Raw genomic sequence first — 22,808 nt, forward strand, 5'->3', positions numbered from 1 at the left:
ATTACATGAAGACATTTGGAAACCTAAGATCACGAATGGTTCTGGTGCAGAAAAGATAATCGTCCAGATGATGGTTTGTGACAAGAATGCTGTGAGTTTCAACAGCAGATGAAATTGGTGGTGATGTATAAGCTTGTTGGCCATCTGCCGTTTGAGATTAGCAGGATCATTGCAGGGTTTCTTGCAAACTCAGATAAAAGCGTGCTAAAGGTGCTAATTATCAGGAAAGAAAAAGAAAAGTAGGACTAGACAAAGTAAGAAGAGGAAAGTTGGAGTATGGTATGCTGCAACCGATATTTAGGAGCAAAACCTCAAATTTTCAGGCAAAGCATGTTTTCATTCTGTTCGCTTTTGGATGTTACCGATATAACTACATTTATTAAGGTATCCATAGCCAAGGTGGGTGTCTGTGATCTTATTTTTGTGTGGGCAGATATTGGACATCAGACAAGTAAAGAATGTGACGTCTTGCACTTGTATCCTTCAGTTATCTGGTACATACAGATATTGTACTGAACTGTGATAAGAAACACAATACACAAAGCAAATTTTAAGAGGCACCGCGTAGACACCACAAACTTGCACTTCCAAACTAAAAATGCTAAAATTTCAAAGCAGTGTTCCCAATTATATGTTTGCTGCTTTAAGTTCTCTACACGTTTCTGTCCCCCGATTCATTTTGCCATGTTGTTGTTGAATGGAATTTGTACACAAAAACTAAGAGCATATTGCTGTTTTTTGATTTATTTTTTTCTGGAATTTTGAATAAACATGATTATACAATATAAAGGTATTCAAAAGAAGTGTTGCAACACTTGTCTTTTTCCCCCCATTTTTATAACTCATTAGATTTAAAACCATTTTTTTTAAATCTCCATTGACAAGAACACATTTCTTGTAACAAAAACTAACATTTTCACAAATAATAATACTGTATTTGAAAAAATATAAAGAGGAACCCCAAAACATAAATCTCAATATCAAACTCACAATATGACAAAATACAAAACTCTTTCTATATCTTGAGCTTTTGATTAAAAAAGAATTGGAAGCTACATCAACAAGTAACTGTCTTCCACAAGTGTGGCATAACACTACTACAAGTCTCAATATGAGACCTGAAGCGAAGTTAATTGATATCTGGTACTGGTACAGGCATTTATAATGTTCCTCTTCCTTGTGGTTATTAAACCCAAGCTAAGCATCTGTAACACACCATGTGTGAAATTGGGGCATATCTAGAATGCTTTCGCCCAGGGTCGTAAAGTCAATCAAAGACCATGATTTGAGGCAATGGTTTGGCAAAGGTTCCCCTTCTCTATAGTGAGAGGCCTAGGCCTACTCCCCTGGAAAATCTAGGGTATTAGCTATTTTAATCTGTTATCTAAGATTTCACGTTTACTATTTGGCTGCAACAGGGGTAGAAGTAATTAGTTTGCACCATTCGTCACCCTTGGATCTGACACTGGGAATATAGAAAAAATGCATTATTTAAATATTAAAGGTTTGTTTTGTGAAAAGTATACGATATATGTCATTAGATATTTTACTTTCTAAATAAAAAACAAATATTACAATAAATCTACAATTTGCTCAAATAATAGTCTTTTATAATTATCTGTTTTACAATATACAATTTGAAAGCTTTATAGTTTGTAAGTACACAATAGTAGTATTATATAGTTATATATTTTACAAGTACACAGCATAGTATACTGAAAGACTGACCTTAAACATGGCAATTCATACAATGGCCACACAAGTTCTCTGACACTTAATGTATCTATAATAGATACAGCTCAGCACAAAAATATAAAAAGAAAACTTCACAATGTATCATCCATGACATTAAGTCACTCAACTCAGAACATATCAACATTGCCATTACAACATTACATTTTTTTTTGGTTTGCATTGCCTTGTGGCAGAAAGAAAGTAACAATAATCAAATATTTATAAATTTTTTAAAAATACAGTATATATAATGTTTATATTATAAACAAATAGGTAATGGCAGAAACAGTGCTTGAATACAGAAGGATATGAAGTTATGAACCTATCAGGCATAGTCCTGTATATTACTTGTTAGCATTCGTTTATCAATTGTTTTATTCCTTAATCGAGAATCAGCTATAATTATTGAATGTGAATATTGGATGAATCCACAACAGTCATATTTTAACAAACTAACTGAATCCTTTCCGAGCCACTAGGGCTCATAGAGCTAGAGCTTATAATCCCGAGTTTCTGTAGTGTAAAGCGAATGAGAGCTGTAGGCCTACTCCCCCTGGACGGGACACTGTCTGTTGCAGGTTAGTCCCCAGGAGTTTGCTGGTACAGCTGGGTGGACTGAAGCAATGTAGCTGAAGTGCCTTGCCCAAGGACACAAGAGAATCTGTACAGCGGAGACTCAAAACCCCGACCTTACAATCAAAAGCCTGAACCTCAACCACTGTGCCAAACTGCCACTACAAATATTTTAACAAAGGGGAGGTGAAAATCCATTTGAAAAGAGTAAACATTGAGAAAAAATAAAGACTTATTTAAAAAGGTAGTGATGATGAGATATGGGCAACAAATGAAGGTTTTAAGTACGGTACATGACTAATATGGTGGTTTCATAGAGGAAAAATTAGGCCCAAAAATTGGCAGCATAATAATAAATTGGTTATAACTTGTGGAATTAATTAACTGCTGAAGGATGCAAACCAAAGACAACAAAATGCAGTAATATCATCTCCAAAATCTCTTTTCTTTTGTCGACAGCTGCTGAAACTATAGTTCTTACAATAGTAAAGCCACATTTTGTTTGGCTTACAACAAGGCAAAACTGGCCTAGGCAATGCTAGCAAAATCAAAAAGCCTGTTTAAGAAATTTCATATGGAATGAAATTAATGGTTGCCTTACCATTCAAGTTTCCTTCATCAAGGATTAAACAAACAATATGTAACTAAGACATAATTAATAGGCCTACTTCGGCAGCTGGAACAGATACACCAAACTTATCCCTTCCAATTTTTCCTTCTGTAAAGCCTTCAAGGTGTCGATCAGAGCTCAAACACATGAATGCCTTCTCATTTTCACTGTAGCAGTATTAAAGCATTAGGAAAACCTATAAGGTTGAATGGTTATTGCTGTATCTGCAATAGAGACGTTAAATTCTAGACTCTATTCTTTGAACTCTTCATCAACAGCACCCTCTCCGCTTGATCGTACTGCAATTTCCTCTGCTCTGTCCGCTTGTGATTTTACACTTTCCAATTTCAAGTTTTTCATTTCTGTATTGCCACCATTTTCACATCTGTCAATGTTTGATTCAATGTGAGTATATGTCTCTCTAATCTCATCCTCACAATGCTTACTGATTGTGAGGTTTTGTAGAGAATTACTGATGTAGTCTTCTAGACTATTTGTAGTGGATGAACGTTTGAAAGGGCTTTTTTGAAATGTCTTCATTACGTCCAATTCAGGAAGGCTATCAAGAAGAGTAGTGCTAGTATCGCTGCATGGAGATGTCGGAGCAGACGAAAAATAATCAGAATCACAGGAAGCGGAATCACTCATGGAGTCATTATCTAAAAGAAAAAAACAGGAAAAAGATAATTTGAAAAATAAATCCCATAGGCAATACTTTTGCTCTTTTTACTATGAAAATCTTAAGATTAATTTACCACTAGGCAAGTGGCTATCTGCAAAGAATACAATGTAAGAACACTATTTATAGTTATGCATCTCAATTAATTGACAAGAAAAAGATTTTAGTTTTGGGAAAGCTAATACAGTACAATACAGTATACTTAAACAGGCCTACCACATAAACAATATGTCATATAGTTAATTGAGAACTGGCTTTCTCAAAACAGTCTGTTATAAAAACATAGTCTTGCATCCTATAATAATAAAATATTCTTTTTGTCTTGTGCAAATATTGAATTACAAGGGGCTGATTTCATCCTCAGGGAGGGTCTTGGAAATTGAGATTGAGAAACTAAGGGGTGCGAAAATTGAGAATGCAGAACTTGGGGGTGCGAAAATTAATAATGCGGAACTAAGTCCCTAATGAAATTTTAATGGTCATTCTTAACTCATTTTAAGTGAAACTAGTCTTGCCATTGGTGGGATTACATCTGCATCCGCCATTCCCTCATCATCCCCAAGCATGCCAATGAATATATATTTCTTTAGCACCACACAGAACTAGGCTCTAAATCTTTAATACAATGATATAGTAATTAATTAATTGGTCCTAAGCCAAATGCAATTACAATTGCTACTGAAAATCGTCATTGACATAGGTTAATCAGCTTAAACAACACTAGCTTTCTTGGAATCAGCACAACAACAAAAAAGTGAACCACATCTTAAAGGCTTATGTAACCATGGAGACAGGTCACAGATATGATAATGAATTGCTAAATAGGGAGTGAAAAAAGACAATGTTTTTTACAGGGATACAGTATAGTCAGATATAAACCTACAAATTAGCCACTTTCCAATAAAAAAAAATTAATTGTATTTATGTTGTCACTTCCTTGTTTATGGAGATGATCCCTGCTTTTGGAGAGAATCATCTTCTAGAGCTGTTTAATATTATTTGTTATTATTACCAGTAATTTTAACCATCCTGCTAACAGAATATTCAGTGGTCACTGATGTAAATTGATTACATTGACACTTTAGCAAATCAGTCAGTATAACAGATTATGTTTAATAGTATTACTGAGGCCTATAATAATATTATTAATATGGAGATATAAGTATAATAAAGAAACAGGGTACTTTTCTATTCTACATAAATTTTACATTATATTCATTGTTGTTTATTATTATTTAACTGTTATATATCACAATTCATCAGTGTTATTCTTATTTATATGCTTGCTTCTCTTTAGATTTCTTCTACTTTAGATCAAAGATACTAGAAATACAAGATAGAGCACTCGTATAGCAGAAGTGAGGCGGTTATACGTCACATCTTTCACGCAAATCCAGTCGTAAGCAACGGCCATCAGTTTCCAATTTAGCAATTTACACACATTTATCCAGTTCACATCCAGACGTACAGGGCGCCATTCTGTTGCTAAGTAAATCCAGACGTACGCGGCGCCTTTCTCTTTCCGTTAAAATCAGCTAATGATGGAATAACTTCATCACTAATCACAGTCCGGTCATATGATTCTACACTTTCGTGTGTGTTATTCTATTCTTTTGATTTATTTATGCCTACTTGTTTGTATTTTATGGGTAGCAACAATGTCTACTTCCACCAAACGGACTGCCAAAAGAGGTTATGTATTCACTCGGGTATTCACCGTGATGTAAAATTTGGCAGAAACTTTTTTAGATCCAGTCGTACACGGCGCCCCATTGTTTGTATTCCCACCATGCATTTCGGTGGAACACTTTTTTTCTGTGGAAAACTCTATCTTGTGTTTCTAGTATCTTTGATTATATGAATTGTTTTATAGCAAGCCACACTTTTAACACAGTTTGTTGAAGCTTAGGAGGGAGCAAATTGTTTTTTTTTTTTTACTGTTTCTCATATAACAGATGAACTTTAACCAGATTTCCGCATAAATTCCATATGTGGCAGAGCCAAGCCAAAGGAGGGATAAGTCGCACAGGCAGTTTTCCAATAAATGCACAAACGTGAAATCAGCCGTTTTTTTCCCGATTTTTTATAAATCTCTAAAACATACATATTAAACATTTAACTTTCATCCTACATATACCTTCCTCTGATTTATAATCGATAAATGCTCCTAGCATACAGACATAAAATCTGATTTTCAAAGCCAGTTCTCAAAATACACTTACCAAGTATCCTAACTTTGATTGCCGATAACTTCACCATAAACTATCATATTAAGTGATTCTTTTTTCATTTTGAAGATAATAATGTCTAGTTTCATAATATGTACAAAAGTCAGTTTTGAAAATTTTGACTTATTCTTCCTTTGGCTTGGCTCTGCCACATACTGTTGTTATCCAAACATCATCTGCTGAAACAGTTTAGCATTTGACCTAGTTCTTTTCCCTATACACTGGGTTAACCATATGTCATGGGTCAGGGTGAGTATTGTGAACTTCAACCCACATCTTTATTTTGATCTCTTTTCCATATTACTATTCCAAAATTAGAAAAAAATAGTACAATGGAAATCTCCAACACAACTTAAATAGTAAAATTGGAAATTTAAATATTGTTTAGTCTTTTGTTATTTGTTGTTTGTTGTTTTGTTTTTATGACACTGATAAATCAATATTTTTCAATACAAATTTATTTATTTATTGTATTGTTTATTTACAAATTGTATTACATGTTTGTATTATTAGGAATTGATTATATTTTAAATTTAACATTATCTAATTTTATTTATTTTTTAAATTAATTTATGTTATTTATTTTTTTATTTATTTTATTCATCCATATATATTTATATATGTTTAATTTATTTTTGTATTTAAGTGGTTATTTATTGTAAGATGTTGTATATTATTTATTAAAAAGAGGGCTACTGAACATCACCACCTTGGGTGAAGTTGGAAGTGTTACCCTCTTTAAATATTGTTAAAAAAAACAATGTAAAATACAACAAAGAGTTCAAAAATAAAAAAAATTGATTACACCAATTAAAAAAAAAAACAACAACAAAAACACAAAGCTAAAGAGACATCAGATACATTAATAGAAATACTAATATGTAAAATGAACTACTTGAGTATTAAATACTTCCTTAGTATACACATTTTTTAAAAGTATTTAATAACACTTGTATTTCAATTAAACTATTCAAACAAAATTGCAACTTACCATCATTAAACTTAATTTCAAGACTATCTGCTTCGCTACCACAACTGCCTTCAAGGCTATCTTCACCCACACCAGCTTCCCGAGGCCCAAGTGGAAGACTAAAAGTACGCTTTAAATGGATTTCTTCCGAAATTTGTTCAAGGCTATCAAGTGCGTTTCTGTATGTTTTCTTCTTTTCTACAAGTAATTTCTGAACATCTATCACTTCTTGTTTAATCTTTAGAAGTTGTGTTTCAAATTGATACTTCTGTTCATAATAGACTCTGAAATAAAAAATAAGTGAGTTAAAATACTAAAACTGACCATTAAGTTCTTATCAAAACAGGGATTTAGTTCTGTATTTTCAATTTTCCAACCCCAAGTTCCGCATTCTCAATTTTCGCAACATCTACCCCCCACAAAACTGAAACCACCCTACACCCCTGAAATTGGGTATGTTTAATCTTTTTAATGAAGATGGGGATTAAATGGGGTTAGGGCCTTAGAGCTCAAAACCTAATGGCTGTGTATCTTAAAAAGAGGAAGGGCTAAAATACAGTAGTAGGGAATTAATTGGTGTAGCTTGTTACATTTGGCAACGAATGTTTGCCCAATTAACTGCAATTTTAGTTTGTACTGAATGATTTCTAAACCATATTTCAAATGTTCTTTGTGTTTTTTTCTACGAAACTCTCTTTGATTGCTATATCTCAAACATGGAGTTCCCTGAAAATTATTTGTGTTTTAGGTTACCTTGATTTTGCAATTGATTTGCTATATTTTTTCTTCAGTTGGTCGGATTTTTTCTGAGCCATGGCGTAAACTGCTGCTTTTTCTAGATGGATTGTCTCACTCTCCTCTCTCTCCTTCTCAGCAGCATTTAACTGAAAGGAAAAAACAAATAACATACTCACTGTATAAAGATAACTTGACCCAACTGCAAGAAGCAAATCAATTGTTAACCTGCACAAAGATTCTGCTTACTTTGTTTTATACATATGTAGCAAAGACAAACCAAACCAGTCACTGGTCGCAAAAATTTATTTTTAGTTATTAATACAGCGTTAAACAGTAAAGTGAGAGTGATAAAATGGTGAAAGAATCATTGAAATGCGATACTTCCTCAAGAAGTTACAAGTGTTTAAACACAGGTAAGAAAGTATAATACATACTCCAAGTATTGAAATACACGCCATCGTGTTGGGATTCAATATTTCGACATTAATTATGTCATCATCAGGAATTAATTAATGTCGAAATATTGAATCTCAACACGATGGCGTGTATTTCAATACTTAGAGTATGTATTATACTTTCTTATCTGAGATTAATCAGTGGACCTTTCGGTTTTAAACACAGAGTTGTTTAAAGAACAATATTTGAGGAATCGGCCTTCAAAGTTTATGATTTCGGGCATTTCTCAGGCGGAGACCATCACCAAATCATTAAAATTGTTGTTTTAACATTGAAAATGGGAAAAATAACAGCATAGCATGATGTATAAATATATGAAGGGTTGTTTAGTGCAATAATATAGATTTCAAAAATTTTGACATTCCAGCATGTTTTGGCCATTATCTCTGAAACACAAATTGCAACGAATGACTGGTTTGGCTTGTCTTTGCCACATATATAGAACTACAGAACACATAAACCTAAAATATTCCTTTTAATTAATTAATTTTTTAAGTTGATATGTAATATATAATAATCTTGAATTATTTTTCAAGTGGTGTTCTCTTGTAAGAGAGAATATGCAATTAGTCGGTTTATCCAGGAAAGTTCACAAAATAGACTATGTTTTTATAGATGACCACTTGATGGTGATCCACTTTGAGCACAATGATTATGTTTGCATTGTTATATTTGTCTCCTAGCTATAAACTATTGATTTTGTATTTATTTTTTCAGGTATATTATTCACCTCTGCTTCTGTTATAGATTTATTGCTTCTTTTATACACGTCTTCTGTTACATAAAAACCAACAAATTGAACACTGATCTTTTATTCAAAGGATGGGATAAAAAGCACCAGAGGCATGAAACAGGGTGAATCAGGCAAAAAAACTATGGGACAAAAGTTGCCATGACAATATTGATGTTAATGTTCACATCTTTTCAGAATTACCTGAAAACAAGCTTAACATTTTCAAATACATCTTAAATTTTGATAGTACCCTATTAATATCCTAATTTTCCGAATGTATTATTATACTGTGAATTTAAAAGAGATTGTTCCTCGATACCTTAGCAGTTGCATGATTTAGCATCTCTTGAAGTGCACTATTAAAATCTCTTGTCTTGTTTCCTGTCACCGATGCTTCCTCCGCAAGTGCTATGGTTTCCTTTGCGGCTTGACACACACTGACTGCTTTTTGATATTTGTTAACAGAAGCTTGCACATCCTGTTGAGCCTTTAAAATAATATATACATATTTATGAAATTTATTGGCCATGTTAGTATTTCCGGCAAAATTAAAAATATACAAGTCTATAAAATAAATAAAATATTATCAATAAATTATTATAAGTACATAATATATATATATATGAATGTGTATATATATATATAATATATATATATATATATATATATATATATATATACACTAATTAATTAATTAACTATATCATATACTAATTAATACCTGATGGGATGATTTTCTTGCTTGATAGTAGATCAGTGCTCTATTCACTGTCTTTCCACAGTATTTAGCAGTCAACTGCAGCTTTTCATTACATTCTGCCAAAGTTTGCTTGAACACAGCTCTTGTATTCTAGGATGATATAAATAATTTAAAATTATACAATTAATTATATTATAAAATCTGATAATTAGAATTATCTAACAGGTTCAGATCAAAATAGAGGTAGGGTAAAGAACGGTCTTAATGGAATATGTTAGAAATTTAACAGTGACAGCTGAGGCAGGAGGTATATCCTTTCGTCGAAAAACAACCCCCCACCCCACCCCCCAATGCCCACTACCACGGCATTGAGTTCAGATTAAAAACAAGTAATTTACCAATCCAAGTTATTTTGATTTCAATAGCTATTACTGTGATCTATAAAGCACAATTTGTACCATCCTAATCCATGATCCATCTACTCTTTTATGGGCTCTATCAGATTTTAACCCAGACCTTGATCAGAGGCCCTATGGGGTCACTTGTTAGGGGCTCTATGGGGCCACTTATTAGGGGCCCCATAGCACACATCTGGAGCCACTGACTGGTAATAAGTAGCATTTTAAAAATTCAAATTCCAAAAAGTACATTTAATAACAACATGTAGGAAGTCATTTTGATTACATGTAGGAATGGCCCTGTTTTGCTATTGTTATTTGTCAGTCTGTTGTTTGCCTAGTAATTTAAGTTGCCTTTTTTAGAGTCTATCTTGTTGACAGAGTGTGAAAAGAGAACTGCAAACAATAGAGTCTAGTAAATAGCTTCATGACGTTCACAAAAGAGTACATAATAAAAATAACAAACATAACAACAATGGCAATTGGGGAGTCTGGTTTGACAATAATGTTATTGAGTGCATTGTACTCATTTTTTATATTATAACTTTGATGCAGATAATTTGTAAATTTATGAAAAGAAAAAGCTGAATAGTTTAACTAGACGAAATGGTGGGTTTAAAGAGCAGTGGTGGATTCAAGAATTTGAAATAGAGGGGTCCATGAGTATGGCACCTCTAGATGGCTGGAAATGGCACACTTAGACTCAAAATTTGAGTATCTAGAATTTTCTTTTTTTCTCAGCTTGGCAACCCCTAAAATCCGCCATTGAATAGTTAATTATACCAATAAATACAGTAAAAACACATAGGCCTATTACAGTCCATAAAGGGAAGTGCAACAAATTTACTTGTTATATACCCACTAGGTCAGACATGATAAACGAAGCTATGTTAACACAATGTAAACTTATCTTGTTAGATTTTTGACCTTCTATTATCTATTGAAAGAACCACTATTATTAGCGTAGATTAGAATATTATGATATGATATAAACACAAAGCTACCCTGGTGTTGCTTGTCACCGAAATAATAAGATTCACACACTTCAAACACTGTAACATTCAATTACTGTACATTGAAATATGGAACAACAAAAACAGCAACATTAACAACAATGGAAGCAGCAAAAAATTAACTAATAAAACTAATTATATATTTGATGATAATGATGAACGATGGAATAATTATAAACTACAGTAAAATCTAATAAAAAATATATCTTGAATTTTTAAAATTTTATAATAAAAATACCAATTCACAGAGTAAATAAAAATATTAAAATAACAATAATAGAAAGTAATAATAACACAATAAAAATAATATGTTTAATGAAATTGATAATAATCATAGGAAAATTGTTATCATTAAATATTTAATTATCTAATGATAACATTAATAATTATGATGGTTAAACTGATTGTTATCATGACATATTCAATATTCTTCAAACAAAAATTCAGGAACCACAGCTGTTTAACAACACATCAGACAGCACCAGGTACTGTATATGCTAAATTTTAGGTTTTAATTATGGCCTTTTAATGTATACCAGTTTGTTTACCCTAATTCTATGGTTAATACCAAGCAAATGTCAGAAGCCCATAAAGCTATGATGAATAGAATTTGTGTTCTATGATACACAGAAACCAAAATATAAAAAATGCATCATAAGTATATTAAAAATGTAGGTTACTCTGTGTCAAGGAACAATTGTTGATGACGACAGAAAAATATTAGAAAATTCAAGGTTGCGAAAACATTTCAACGGAATAGTAGGAGTTACTATTTCCTGATGATTGCAATATAATCACGGAGTAGTCCAATACAGGAAGAATAGGAAATCATCTGCTGTACACCAATCTCGATAGAAGATCGCTGCAATGCTTAGTTTTGTAACTGTTATTTATATAGATAAAGTTAATATACTGCAAATCAATGATATGGTCAATGATACTACTGTTGTTATCTATTCCGGAAATAAACTGCATGGTGGTTCTAGTCAGTGTTAAGCGTACTATCTTGTAGGAAAAAGTATGCAACTTTCAACCATAGTTATGTAAAACAGGAAGTTGCATACTGTACAGAACACTTAAAATTTATGATCTTTTTCAAGTATGTTCTTGATTAAATGATTTCTTGATAAATTATTTGTCATATTTATCTGCTTTTACCAATTGTTTTCTAAGATCAGTTTGCATATTTCATTAAGGAAAAAAGAGAAAATGGAATAATTCTTACTTTTCAAGAAATCAATTAATATCAATCAACTAACAATCAATTTAATAATCAACCAATCAATTAATAATCAACATTATTAATGGATGAATCAAAATGAATGAATTTATTAATCAATTAATAAGTCACATTGATGAATGTGAAAGCAAAACATTAGAAGTCAATAAAAATGATCATGCCTTGATGTTATATCATCAGCATGAATTGACGTCAAGGTATTTATTGATCGATTGAACAGAATGAGAATTGCAAACCACAAATTGCTACACCAACTGATTACTTGGCAAACCGATAAATATGGCATAAATTTAATAACAATCTGCTAAATTATAATAACAGGTTGTAAATTCAATCAATAAATTTGAAAAAAAGATCAGCGGCAGAAAGTTCCCGACGAGGAGTCAGATTACCTTTTCCTTGATTTACTCCAGCTCACCATGGATGCGGGCTGAGGTGAGCAATTTTTTTTAAAGAATAGGCCCCTTTAGACACTCTCAGATGGTAGAAATGCTATTTCAAAGCAGTGTTCCTCGACAAAATTATTGACTTCCTCCTGACAGGATCTATATGCCCCCCTCCCTTAGACACGGGTGTCGCAAGGGTCTGATCAAGGACCTATAGTCTATTCTTTACTCGGAGTCGCAAAGCAAATTATGATTATGGCACCTCTTAGATGCCTGGAAATGGCATTCATTCAGAATAAAAAAATTGAATATTTTATCTCAATTTTAAAAAACAATTTTGACAAACGTAGGGTGGTAAAATGGCTGGCTGGGCATCCTGGCCTTTTTTACATCCTGACTTGTGAAATCTTTGGAAAAAAATTGGCGATGGTGATATTGCGTTGTGTTCCTTGTCAATCAAAGAAAATTCAAAATTAGTGAGTAATAAAATAATGGAGCTCTGAAGTTTTCCATGCGCCACTGATCTCATAGGCACACTTCCTTTTTTCCCTCTTTCCTCCAATTACCTCTTCTCAATTTTTTCTCTCTCTTTTATATTTTTCGCTGGATCCGCCCTTAAATCAACATATGAATCAATCATCAATTCATCAATAATCATTCAATCAATCAATATACAGTATTAATAAAACTATCAATATTCAATTCAATTAGTCGATTAATGAATCAATTAATATCAATGAATTAATCAATCAGTCAGTCAATGAATCACATTCTTGTACAAAAACAAAACAATACATTTTGTTATCCTTATACAGGGGCAGAAACAAAATTTTAGTTACTGATGAGGCAGGATTCTCTACACCAACATCAGGCCCACCATGTTTGGGGGTACGGTTGAGATTCTTTTAGGATTTAACACAAGTTCTAGGTGCTTGGAAATAGCACTTTCAAAATCTCAAAAAACATTCTCAGCAAAATACTGGTCAGATGACCTGCTGGACCACTTTGTGCTGCCCATGTTATAAATTTATTGATTGATATGAAGTAAAGTTAAAGAAATCACACCATGCTCTGCTGTTAATCAACAGCATGAATTGATGCAAATATCAAATGCATTACCAGGGAGTTGTTATAGTCTGGTATTACCAAGAAAGGTGTCATTTGCATGATGTAATATGTTTTCAAGGTATTTATCCATTCAGCTCAAAACAAAAAAACCACAAATTGTTTCCCTTGGAGACAAACTGTTTAATATGACATAAAAAAGTGGTCAATTCCACCTCAACTTTACCATGGTCAGGGATGAGGTAAGATAATTTGATTATGGTACCTATAAATGGCCGGAAATGGCACTCTCAGACTTACATTTGAATATAATAATAATAAGACTTATAAAAGCGCACAAATCCACTGCAGTAGTGCTCAAGGCGCTACAGGAGGAAGGAACCAAAAATACAATTTTCTTTTTTTTCTCCATTATAATTTTGGTCGCGCCAGAAATTTGCCGACGAGGGGTCCACGGACGTGTCTGACGGAGGGATCCAAACCAAGGGGCCGACGAAGCCTTGGTCATCGGCCTGGTAGGGGAGATTTTATGCCTTATTAAGGTCCAAAGTGTGCTTTTAGACCACAATTTTAGGGATTGGCAATTAAAATTTGGGAAGGAAAATTATAACTTTTGATCCGACAACCTAGTTGGATGACAGAGGGTCCACGCCTGTCCGTCGGGGGAAAATTCCCCCTGCCAGCACCACTACCACCCCCCAAATGCAGCAGCTGTAAAATAAAAAAATTAAAAAATGCCTAATAAAAAGCTGCGGCAGTTACAAGTTTTGAACAAATATTTACATTTACCATATTATCTATTCATTTAAACATAAAAATAAACTTAAAACAGTTAAATTAGGAGGTAATGATATGTAATTATGTTCTTAATTGAAAATAAAATAATTGTTATAATAGATTGAACTATACCTCAAGCTTTTTCTCAAATGTATTAATGTCCTCTGAAGTTGTATTGAGTGTTTCTAATTCAACCTGTAAACAATATATAAAAATTCATACATTTATAGACTTGTCACAAATATTTTCAAGCCCAAAGCAAAAGGTCACGGAAATGTAGGTCCGAAACAAGGATTAGATGCCCGAAGTGTAATAAATACAGTACCCAAATGTGTTTTTGTTTCCTATCTTCCGAAAACTAAAATAACAAACAAAAATTTGACAAATAAATGAAAAACACAATTATTAACTAACTGCTTATAAGTCAGTTTCATTATGAAAAAAACTTTAACACTCCAATGTTACTGTAAGTGGAGAAAGTATAAACTTTTCTCTATGGTCAAGGGTGTAGGAAAAAAAAAACATGGTGTTTGGGGGTGGTGGTGTATCACTAACTTGCAGTTCATACAAGGGCCATTATACATCATATCATTAGGAGATATTGTGTAAACATCATTGCACATTATCTAACTGAAATTGTACAACTCTAATTGTAGTACTGATTGTGCCCATGGCAAAATTTCATTAGAGCGAAGTCTAATCACAAGTAAACATTTAATAAATGCTGACCTCGCGTCGGCCACATCAAGTCAAAGACAAGACATGAGGCCTACCACAATAATCACTACGAATGTTAGTTACCTGAATTCTGGGGTCCAGTTCATCATCGTCCCATTCCACTTCGGTAGCCATGTTAATCCAGAACCACCCCGAGGTACACCACCAGCAATTATAAACAAAGTTGTTTCGGTGCTAGGACCGAGCAGCTCCTCAGCTGATGTGCTCAGACACAGATCCTGTTCGCGATAGACCGCGCTGTACCAACCAGTAAGCCGATCGCAGCAATTTCAGCCAATCACATTCAGGCATTAGTTGGTGACGTATTTTTATTCCTAAATCCACAAGTTATCCATCGAGTGCACAGATCTCTCGTGAACCTTTGTATACCGTTATTTCTTATTAAGTAGAGCTAACAAAACCGTCAGCATCGATCATGCATTAATCTGAACTGACCTTCTGTCAGAAAATAAAACTTTTGCGATATCAACATTTTATTTTATTCGAGGACGTAGGGCCTACTGTCTCCTTACGGAGCATTCAGTACAAATACTGGAGGGTAATCATTCGTATTAACAGGATTGCTCAAAAGTAAGAAAATTTAAACTGTCAGGGAGCTCTCCGTGTTACTGACTTATAAAATAAAATTCAAACAAGTATGCAAAACTTTTAGAATTTTTAAATAAAATGAAGTTTTTTTTTTCTTTTTTAAAAATGAATATTAAAACTTTTTTTGTGCTTGTATTTCTATCTTGAAACCTTCTTTGTCTTTGTATTATAGGGTCTATATGTTTTATCGACGAAATAAATGATATGATATGATATAAGATATTTCTCCTGAAACAAAAACGACATCGGAATGCACGCTACACATTAGAATCCCCCACCCCACCACAAACCATTTGAGTAGGCCTGCTACACTCAAAATAACACCAACTCCCTGATAATAATTGCAAATGTTTTAGGCCAAGAACCGTATTGCTAACCTTTAAAATATAGTAAATAAAGTTGCTCTACCTAGACAGAAAATTAATATCCAGTTACATCTCCCTCGGGTGTCATCGAGCCACTTTCAATATCGTAAAGTTGCAGCGTAGTTAACAATAGTGGGCGACAGACTATATTTATTCTTGAAAGAACATTTAGGTCCACTTTGATTTGAGGTCTTTCGGAAAATCATTGCACAAACAATTACATCGAAACATTGATAAATGTTACATTAAACACACTCAATAAATGAATTGCAAACTTTTCAGTCTATTAAGTAAGTTATAAACTTTCAAAGCAAAATTATTATGAAGAAAAGAAATTCTTGCCTGTAACACAGTTCGGGCGAAAGATACATGTCACAACATACAAAATATAATACAAATCAATACATCAAATGAACATAACATTACACAAGTACATAAAATACCAGTCATTAGATGCCAGGAAAGCACAAAAGCAGCCTAAATCACGGTCACCAAGTAGGTTATACCCGGGGAGCACACTTGTATAGCAACCTACCCGTATAGAAATATTTAAGAGTGAGCCACCAGGGAGGTTATAGTCCTGTTTAGGGGCGTAGGGTGGTTCCCATCTGGGATGGAACTACAAAGGATATCAATGGAGTAACGAAGGGGGAGGAAGAGGCCCCAGGCCAGGCACTGGGGGCCGCGGAGAGCCCCCGATGGGGGTGTGTGGCGACGCCCCCAGTGACTTCGGTGTTTGGCGTTTTGTATTTTAATATTATTATTATTATTTTTTTTAATTCTTATTATTATTATTATTATTATTATTATTTATTATTATTATTATTATTATTATTATTATTATTATTATTATTATTATTATTATTATTATTATTATTATTATTATTATTATTATTATTATTATTATTTATTATTATTATTATTATTATTATTAATATTATTATTATTTTAATTTTGTTCTTTTTTTTTGGCCCAAAATAAACCTAATACATTGTAATTAAGATAGGTCTAATAATATGTCCGTCTGCAGCTTCATTTCTTGTTACACAGTGTTTCATTCTTATTATATTATTTAAAACATATTATTAAATAAAGTTGAAAACGTTCAATCAAAAGAACAAAAAGATTATTTATACTCTTTTTCTAATTATTACTGTTACATGTGTTATTGGTATTATTGAACAGATTACACAGAATTATGAAAGTAATTAAAAAATAATGTCGGCGTCATTTGATGTATTTTTAAAATCATGATAATTATGATTATCATCATAATAATGATTTAAAACCCATTCATTTTGGGCGAATTCTCCTAGTATAGCCCCGGTATTCAACCTACGGCCCGCGGGCCAGTTCCAGCCCGCCAAAAAATTAGATCCGGCTCACTACATTGCTCAATGTGGCGTGAGTATTAATTGACATGGGGAGAGTGAACTGATGGGAAATAAATAATTATATAGGGACTGGCTATCGGGGAATTCTGGACCTTGTCGGCGAGAATTCGAATAAGCTTATATTATTTTTGGTACATCTCATGCTTTGAAAACGTATTTTTTAAAGTCTAAGATGGTCATTTAATAGTGATTAAGATCGCCAGGAAAAGATAAATTATATAGAAGGGCATGATAGATTGAGAGTGCTGTTACAGAATATTGTTTTATTTATCGCATAATTTTTAGATAAGAAGTATTTTATGTTTATTTTATCCAAAACATTCTAAGTTAAAGCTTTGAAAATATTAAAGTTAAGCTCTATAGCAGTGTAACTTATCAAGAAACAAATTTATTTGTATTTTGGAATAAAGTATATAACAAGAGGGCCATTTCCGGGCATATGTTGTGTTTATCTTAACAACTTGCTTACCTCAGCCCCAAACTGAGGTAGTGGTCCCCTTTTGGTGCTTGGGATATTTCTAATTGTAGAGTAGAACTGGGGATGCAAGTTTGTTTATTAGAGTCCACCCCTTCTCTATTCGATATTCCACTGCATAACACCCTCATTAAGCATGCCACCAGCTTAATAAGGTTGAAACCCGAGGCCTAGTGGAAAGAAACGACGACCGTACGAGTACTACGGTACATTGGCGCCGACACGTAAATACTAAGGAAGGAAACGAATACACTGTATTTATTTCGAATTACTGTAGTGTTTATTCACATCTGGGATAAAAATAAGTGTTTATTTTGTTTTACGACTAGGTATATCATAGAATTACATGTGTAGTTTTGCTGGTCTAATCCAGTTCTACTTGTTGCCCTGCAAATTTTCCATTGCAGTACTAAGCAGGCCTAGGCTTAAGCCTACAACGGAACCTTTTTTTTGAGACAGGGGTTGGGAGGGGAGGCGGGTGCGACAACTTCAGCCACGCAAAAGACCTCTGTCTCTCTTTTATAGTAAAATGTTCATATCACTCGGTTCTGAGTATTATTGGAAACTATTTAGTCCTTTAAAATGTGCTATTTTATGTTTCCATTTATTTTTTTTTTAGGTTTTTCCTTTTTTATTAACATATGAGACGTAAAGAGCGTAGAAGGTATGCCAATGAAGTTTGAGGTATAAGGGCGCTTTATACTTTCAGATCTTGATCACCGGTGACTTCCAAAAAGCAAATCAACGGTAACTGATTCATTTACCCATTACCGTATCTATCCTAATACTGATGTTTATGGGTAATTAATTAAAAATAAAAAGAATAATAATAATACTAATACTGTAATAATAATAATAATAATAATAATAATAATAATAATAATAATAATAATAATAATTATTATTATTATTATTATTATTATTATTATTATTATAAAAAAAATACTTATAATGGTCACATTATTAAGAAGACACAACAATAATTGTTACTTAACCAATATCATAATTAGTAATCCAAATATACATGCACGCAAACACTTAACGATTTTTCTTTTTGTATTGAAGATAAGCAATAAAAATAGGAAAAGGAAAGTACAAAAACTTTAAAGGTTCACCATCCACTATCATTCTGGCGCAATCCTGAACCTCTGCCTAGACGGCTCGAACAAAAGAACCTGGTATAATAGGCCATATAACAAATTTCAACATTCTTTATAATGAGGTTTTTTTTCCTTAAAGCAAAAAAGTTGTTAAAAGTAACCTAGTTGTTTCATCATCAAAATATATACGGCATTTTTAAAATATGTTTTGTTTGTCATTATGTAAAAAATACTTTATTAGCCTATTGTTCTTTGATAAAGGTTTTGCATGCAATATAAACATGTTTATATTTGTAACACAACAACGGATAATCAATACCATAGCCGGTAAACATAGAAAGGCATAAAGAATCCGAAAACATTTAAATATAAGCAAGTATTTTTATCTCATATAACTTTCTAGTGTGGCTAATGTTGTCCTTTTTTTTTATTATTTAAATTTATGTTAGTCTACCATGGATAGCCACAGACAGCAATATTGGGGTTTTTTCTGGAAATTTCGCCAGGCAGTTGTATCAATTTCCTTTCAATTTGATTGCTTCTGTTGTTTATTTTAGTCATATTTTTGATATTTTACAAAATAAATTAAATTAAAGTAAGTGATAGCTACACACAGATACATTGAACACTGGATTATGGATACCGCTGGAAAGTACAACAGTTAAACATAGAGCTAATGTATACGATGGATGTCCGTATAAATTAACCCTACTTTTTAAATCAACCCACATTTGTGGTTGACATGTTATGTTGTCATTATGTTAATAACATTTGCGGTTATTTTGACATTTGCGGGTAGAATGTTTTGACATTTGTGGTTATTTTTACATTTGTGGTAGATTTTACATCCTGGTGCCTAGCGAAGCTTGAAGTTCATAAATTGCAAAGACGTAACAAGCTTGAAATGAATTCGCCTTCATGAATGCCACTTTTTTTCATTGGACTTACCAAAAAGCTGATCGTTGTAAAATGTTCAATTATAAAATATGTCAGAGTGCAATTATATAAATTTTTTTGAAATCCGTTACCCCTTTTTTAAACAACTGATAACATTAGAAAGAATGATGTTAAATTCTATTTTAATGTAACTTGCCTAGATTTGTAGTACCAGTACGGTATTTATTATTGGAAACTATAGTTTCGATAAATTATTTGTTTGATAACAATCTTTACTTAGTTTATGAGCATTTCCCTAACGGGACAGTGTCACTAAGATGGACAACCTCCCAAAAAACTTACGGTACATTTCAAAGAATATCGTAGTTTCTTAAATGACTCAGTTTCGTAAGCATCAAAGCATGGTATTTTTAGTTATGATTTATAGTAGGCCTACCAAGGGTACATATCACGTGGTCAGAGTTCTACATTGGATAAATGATGATGATGATGATGTTGATGATGATGATGATGATGATGATGATGATGATGATGATGAAAAAAATGATAATGATGATGATTTAACGATAATATTAACAATAATAATAATAATAACAATAATAATAATATAATAATAATAATTATTATTATTATCATTATTATTGCACAATGAGCGGTTATGAACGGCTATGTTTTGGTTGTTAGAAAACAATTGTTATAGACCTTTCCGCTAAGCTCCGCCCCTTGGATATTGTTGCTTAGGTCCCACAAAGACAGCAGTGTTAAAACATACGCGAACACGCGAACACGTGCGTTTGTTACACAACACGTGTGTTTTGTAAGACGCGCGCGCATTCATAGCGCTGTTCTGATTGGTCAGTTGTTAAATTTGATTGACACTCCGGAAAGGTCTATTGTTATTGGTGCACGATGGAAAACACTGTATAAGCGCACGATCTACTGTTTACTTGGAGGATTTACTTCACACCATTGGGCCTCATGTAAAGAAATAAGGGTTTGCATACAATAGGAAAATATATTTAACCAGTGGCGGATCTGGGGGGGGGGGGTGAATAGGGTGGCTAGCCACCCCACTTCGGTGACCTCGAAAACAAGTATATAGTCACTCGTCATGTGTGTGTGTGTGTGTGTGCAATACTCATGTATGCATGTTACATGTAGTGGGCTACTCTCTTAAAACATACACTTTCTATTTTAAGCTTAACTTCTTTTCAAATGTCATCCAAGAGCGTCTAGTCGTCAACTAATTCCAAAAAATCTTAAATGGAAGGGGATGCCTCTCCCTAAACCCATGATCAAGGAGGGACAGGGGGACACATCCCAAAATATTTTTAAGGGAGCGGGGCTTTGTAACTCTTTTCGTCCGCAATGTAATAATATCACAAGTCAAGAAGATGCCTAAAAATTGTTGAAATGAACTACATAAATGACCCAGGTTTTAACGAAAATGTGCGTACAACCGGTACTCTATCTCTGCCCACAAATATCTGAATTACTTATAATACACGACTCTTATAAAAACGTATGAGTTTGGTTAAAAAAAGTTTTAGTAAAACGTTTCGAAAACGTAATTTTGTGGAGTTTTGACAGCGTTTTAATGTAACATTTTAAAAACGTTATTATAACGTAAAAATAACCTTTGTTACATCGACTTTGGTCTTTTATCACGTTTTAAAAACGTTTATTAAAGGTTTTTATTACGTTTGTAATACGTTATAATATTACGTTTTAAAAACGTATTTATGTGGAGTTTTTAAAGCGTTTTAATAACGTTTCAATTTAACATTCAGAAACGTCATTATAACGTTATTTTAATGTTTTTAAACGTTTTTAAAACATTCTTAAAATGTGTTACAATACCAAAGTCAATGTAATCTAGTTACATTGACTTTGGTATTGTAACACATTTTAAGAATGTTTTAAAAACGTTTAAAAACATCAAAATAATGGTAAAACTTTTGAGTTCCAAGACGTTTTCAAAACTTGAACAAACGCTGTACACTGAACCGTAGATAGCCTTAGGTCGGCCTCTGGTCACATGTATGATTCCAACTACATCGTGTTAACTTTGATGCTCCGGGACAGAAGAGGACAACAATACAAAATTACTTACACTTATGTAGCGTTATGTGTTTATCCTTTTAATGTTTAATGCGTCCTGTACTGTACTTTTCTATACTGTAGTTTAGCAAAAGCTCCATTTCAATATAGGACAAAAGGATTTACAATAATCAATATAAAAAAAAAATAAATCAAAATCAAGTTAGAGTCAAGTGCTGACAATTCTATACTATTTCTGTAAATGTCAAACAAATATCAAAAATAAACAAGAGGCCCAGTGTACAAAAACTCCATAGTGCACACTTAAAAATCTAGGATATTCAGAAAAGCAGATGGCTACACTGTCTCTGAATCAAGCCTTGGCAGAGAAAATTCATAGCCGTTCTGTCAAAATGGAACCATTTGCTGAGTAGAAAGTTGTATCAGAGCCAATAAAGAGGATGTGCTACAAATCAAACGCATTCACATAATATTGCCGTCGTCCTCATCGTTGTCATCTCTTCTGGCAATATCTTCTTCATTACAAACTTGCTCAAGTTTCTGTAAAAAGTGAACACAAAAATGTGTCTATTTAATTTACAGTTGGCCTTCTTTGTTTTTATACTTAATATTTCTACATGTAGGATGAATTTTAGTATTGTTTTCTGAAGTGAAGTGATTTTTCATTACTGTTAAACTTGACTTAACCAAACATATTCTTTTCAATATCTCAGTAAAACATTTGCTATATAACAGTTATAAAGTTTGATAAAGTCCCAAGGTAACACCAACTCAAGATTTAATTACAAACGTATGTATGATCACCCTTGTTAATATATTATTTGACTGCTGAATATTAGTCCTATAAACAAATTCAACAGATTAGAGTAAACACATTTATAATTAAAATA

General features: G+C 32.8%; 1 protein-coding gene across 1 annotated transcript; it reads right to left on the bottom strand.

Moving 5' to 3' along the window:
• Positions 1 to 726: 726 nt before the first annotated feature.
• Positions 727 to 15,269, bottom strand: LOC117103047 (SH3 domain-binding protein 5-like). The gene is made up of 7 exons (XM_033243512.1): positions 15,102 to 15,269; positions 14,433 to 14,495; positions 9,443 to 9,571; positions 9,041 to 9,208; positions 7,548 to 7,678; positions 6,816 to 7,078; positions 727 to 3,576 (listed from the first exon to the last, which is right to left on the bottom strand). The coding sequence occupies exons 1-7, from the start codon at positions 15,150 to 15,152 to the stop codon at positions 3,170 to 3,172; spliced, it is 1,212 nt and encodes a 403-aa protein (XP_033099403.1). The 5' UTR covers positions 15,153 to 15,269; the 3' UTR covers positions 727 to 3,169.
• Between the last annotated feature and the right edge of the window lie 7,539 nt (positions 15,270 to 22,808).

This window comes from Anneissia japonica, unplaced genomic scaffold (genome assembly GCF_011630105.1).
Source record: "Anneissia japonica isolate Jap-2015-1 unplaced genomic scaffold, ASM1163010v1 scaffold284975_len822289_cov185, whole genome shotgun sequence".
In the NCBI taxonomy this organism is placed as follows: Eukaryota; Metazoa; Echinodermata; class Crinoidea; order Comatulida; family Comatulidae; genus Anneissia; species Anneissia japonica.

What these genes read in the sequence shown, in the direction of transcription:
- LOC117103047 (XM_033243512.1), bottom strand. Translation starts at nt 15,152, where the DNA reads ATGGCTACCGAAGTGGAATGGGACGATGATGAACTGGACCCCAGAATT. An exon ending in CAAGAAAATCATCCCATCAG is followed by an intron (nt 9,209 to 9,442) that starts GTATTAATTAGT and finishes ATTATTTTAAAG; the next exon opens with GCTCAACAGGATGTGCAAGC. An exon ending in TGAAATTAAGTTTAATGATG is followed by an intron (nt 3,577 to 6,815) that starts GTAAGTTGCAAT and finishes TTTTTCTTTTAG; the next exon opens with ATAATGACTCCATGAGTGAT.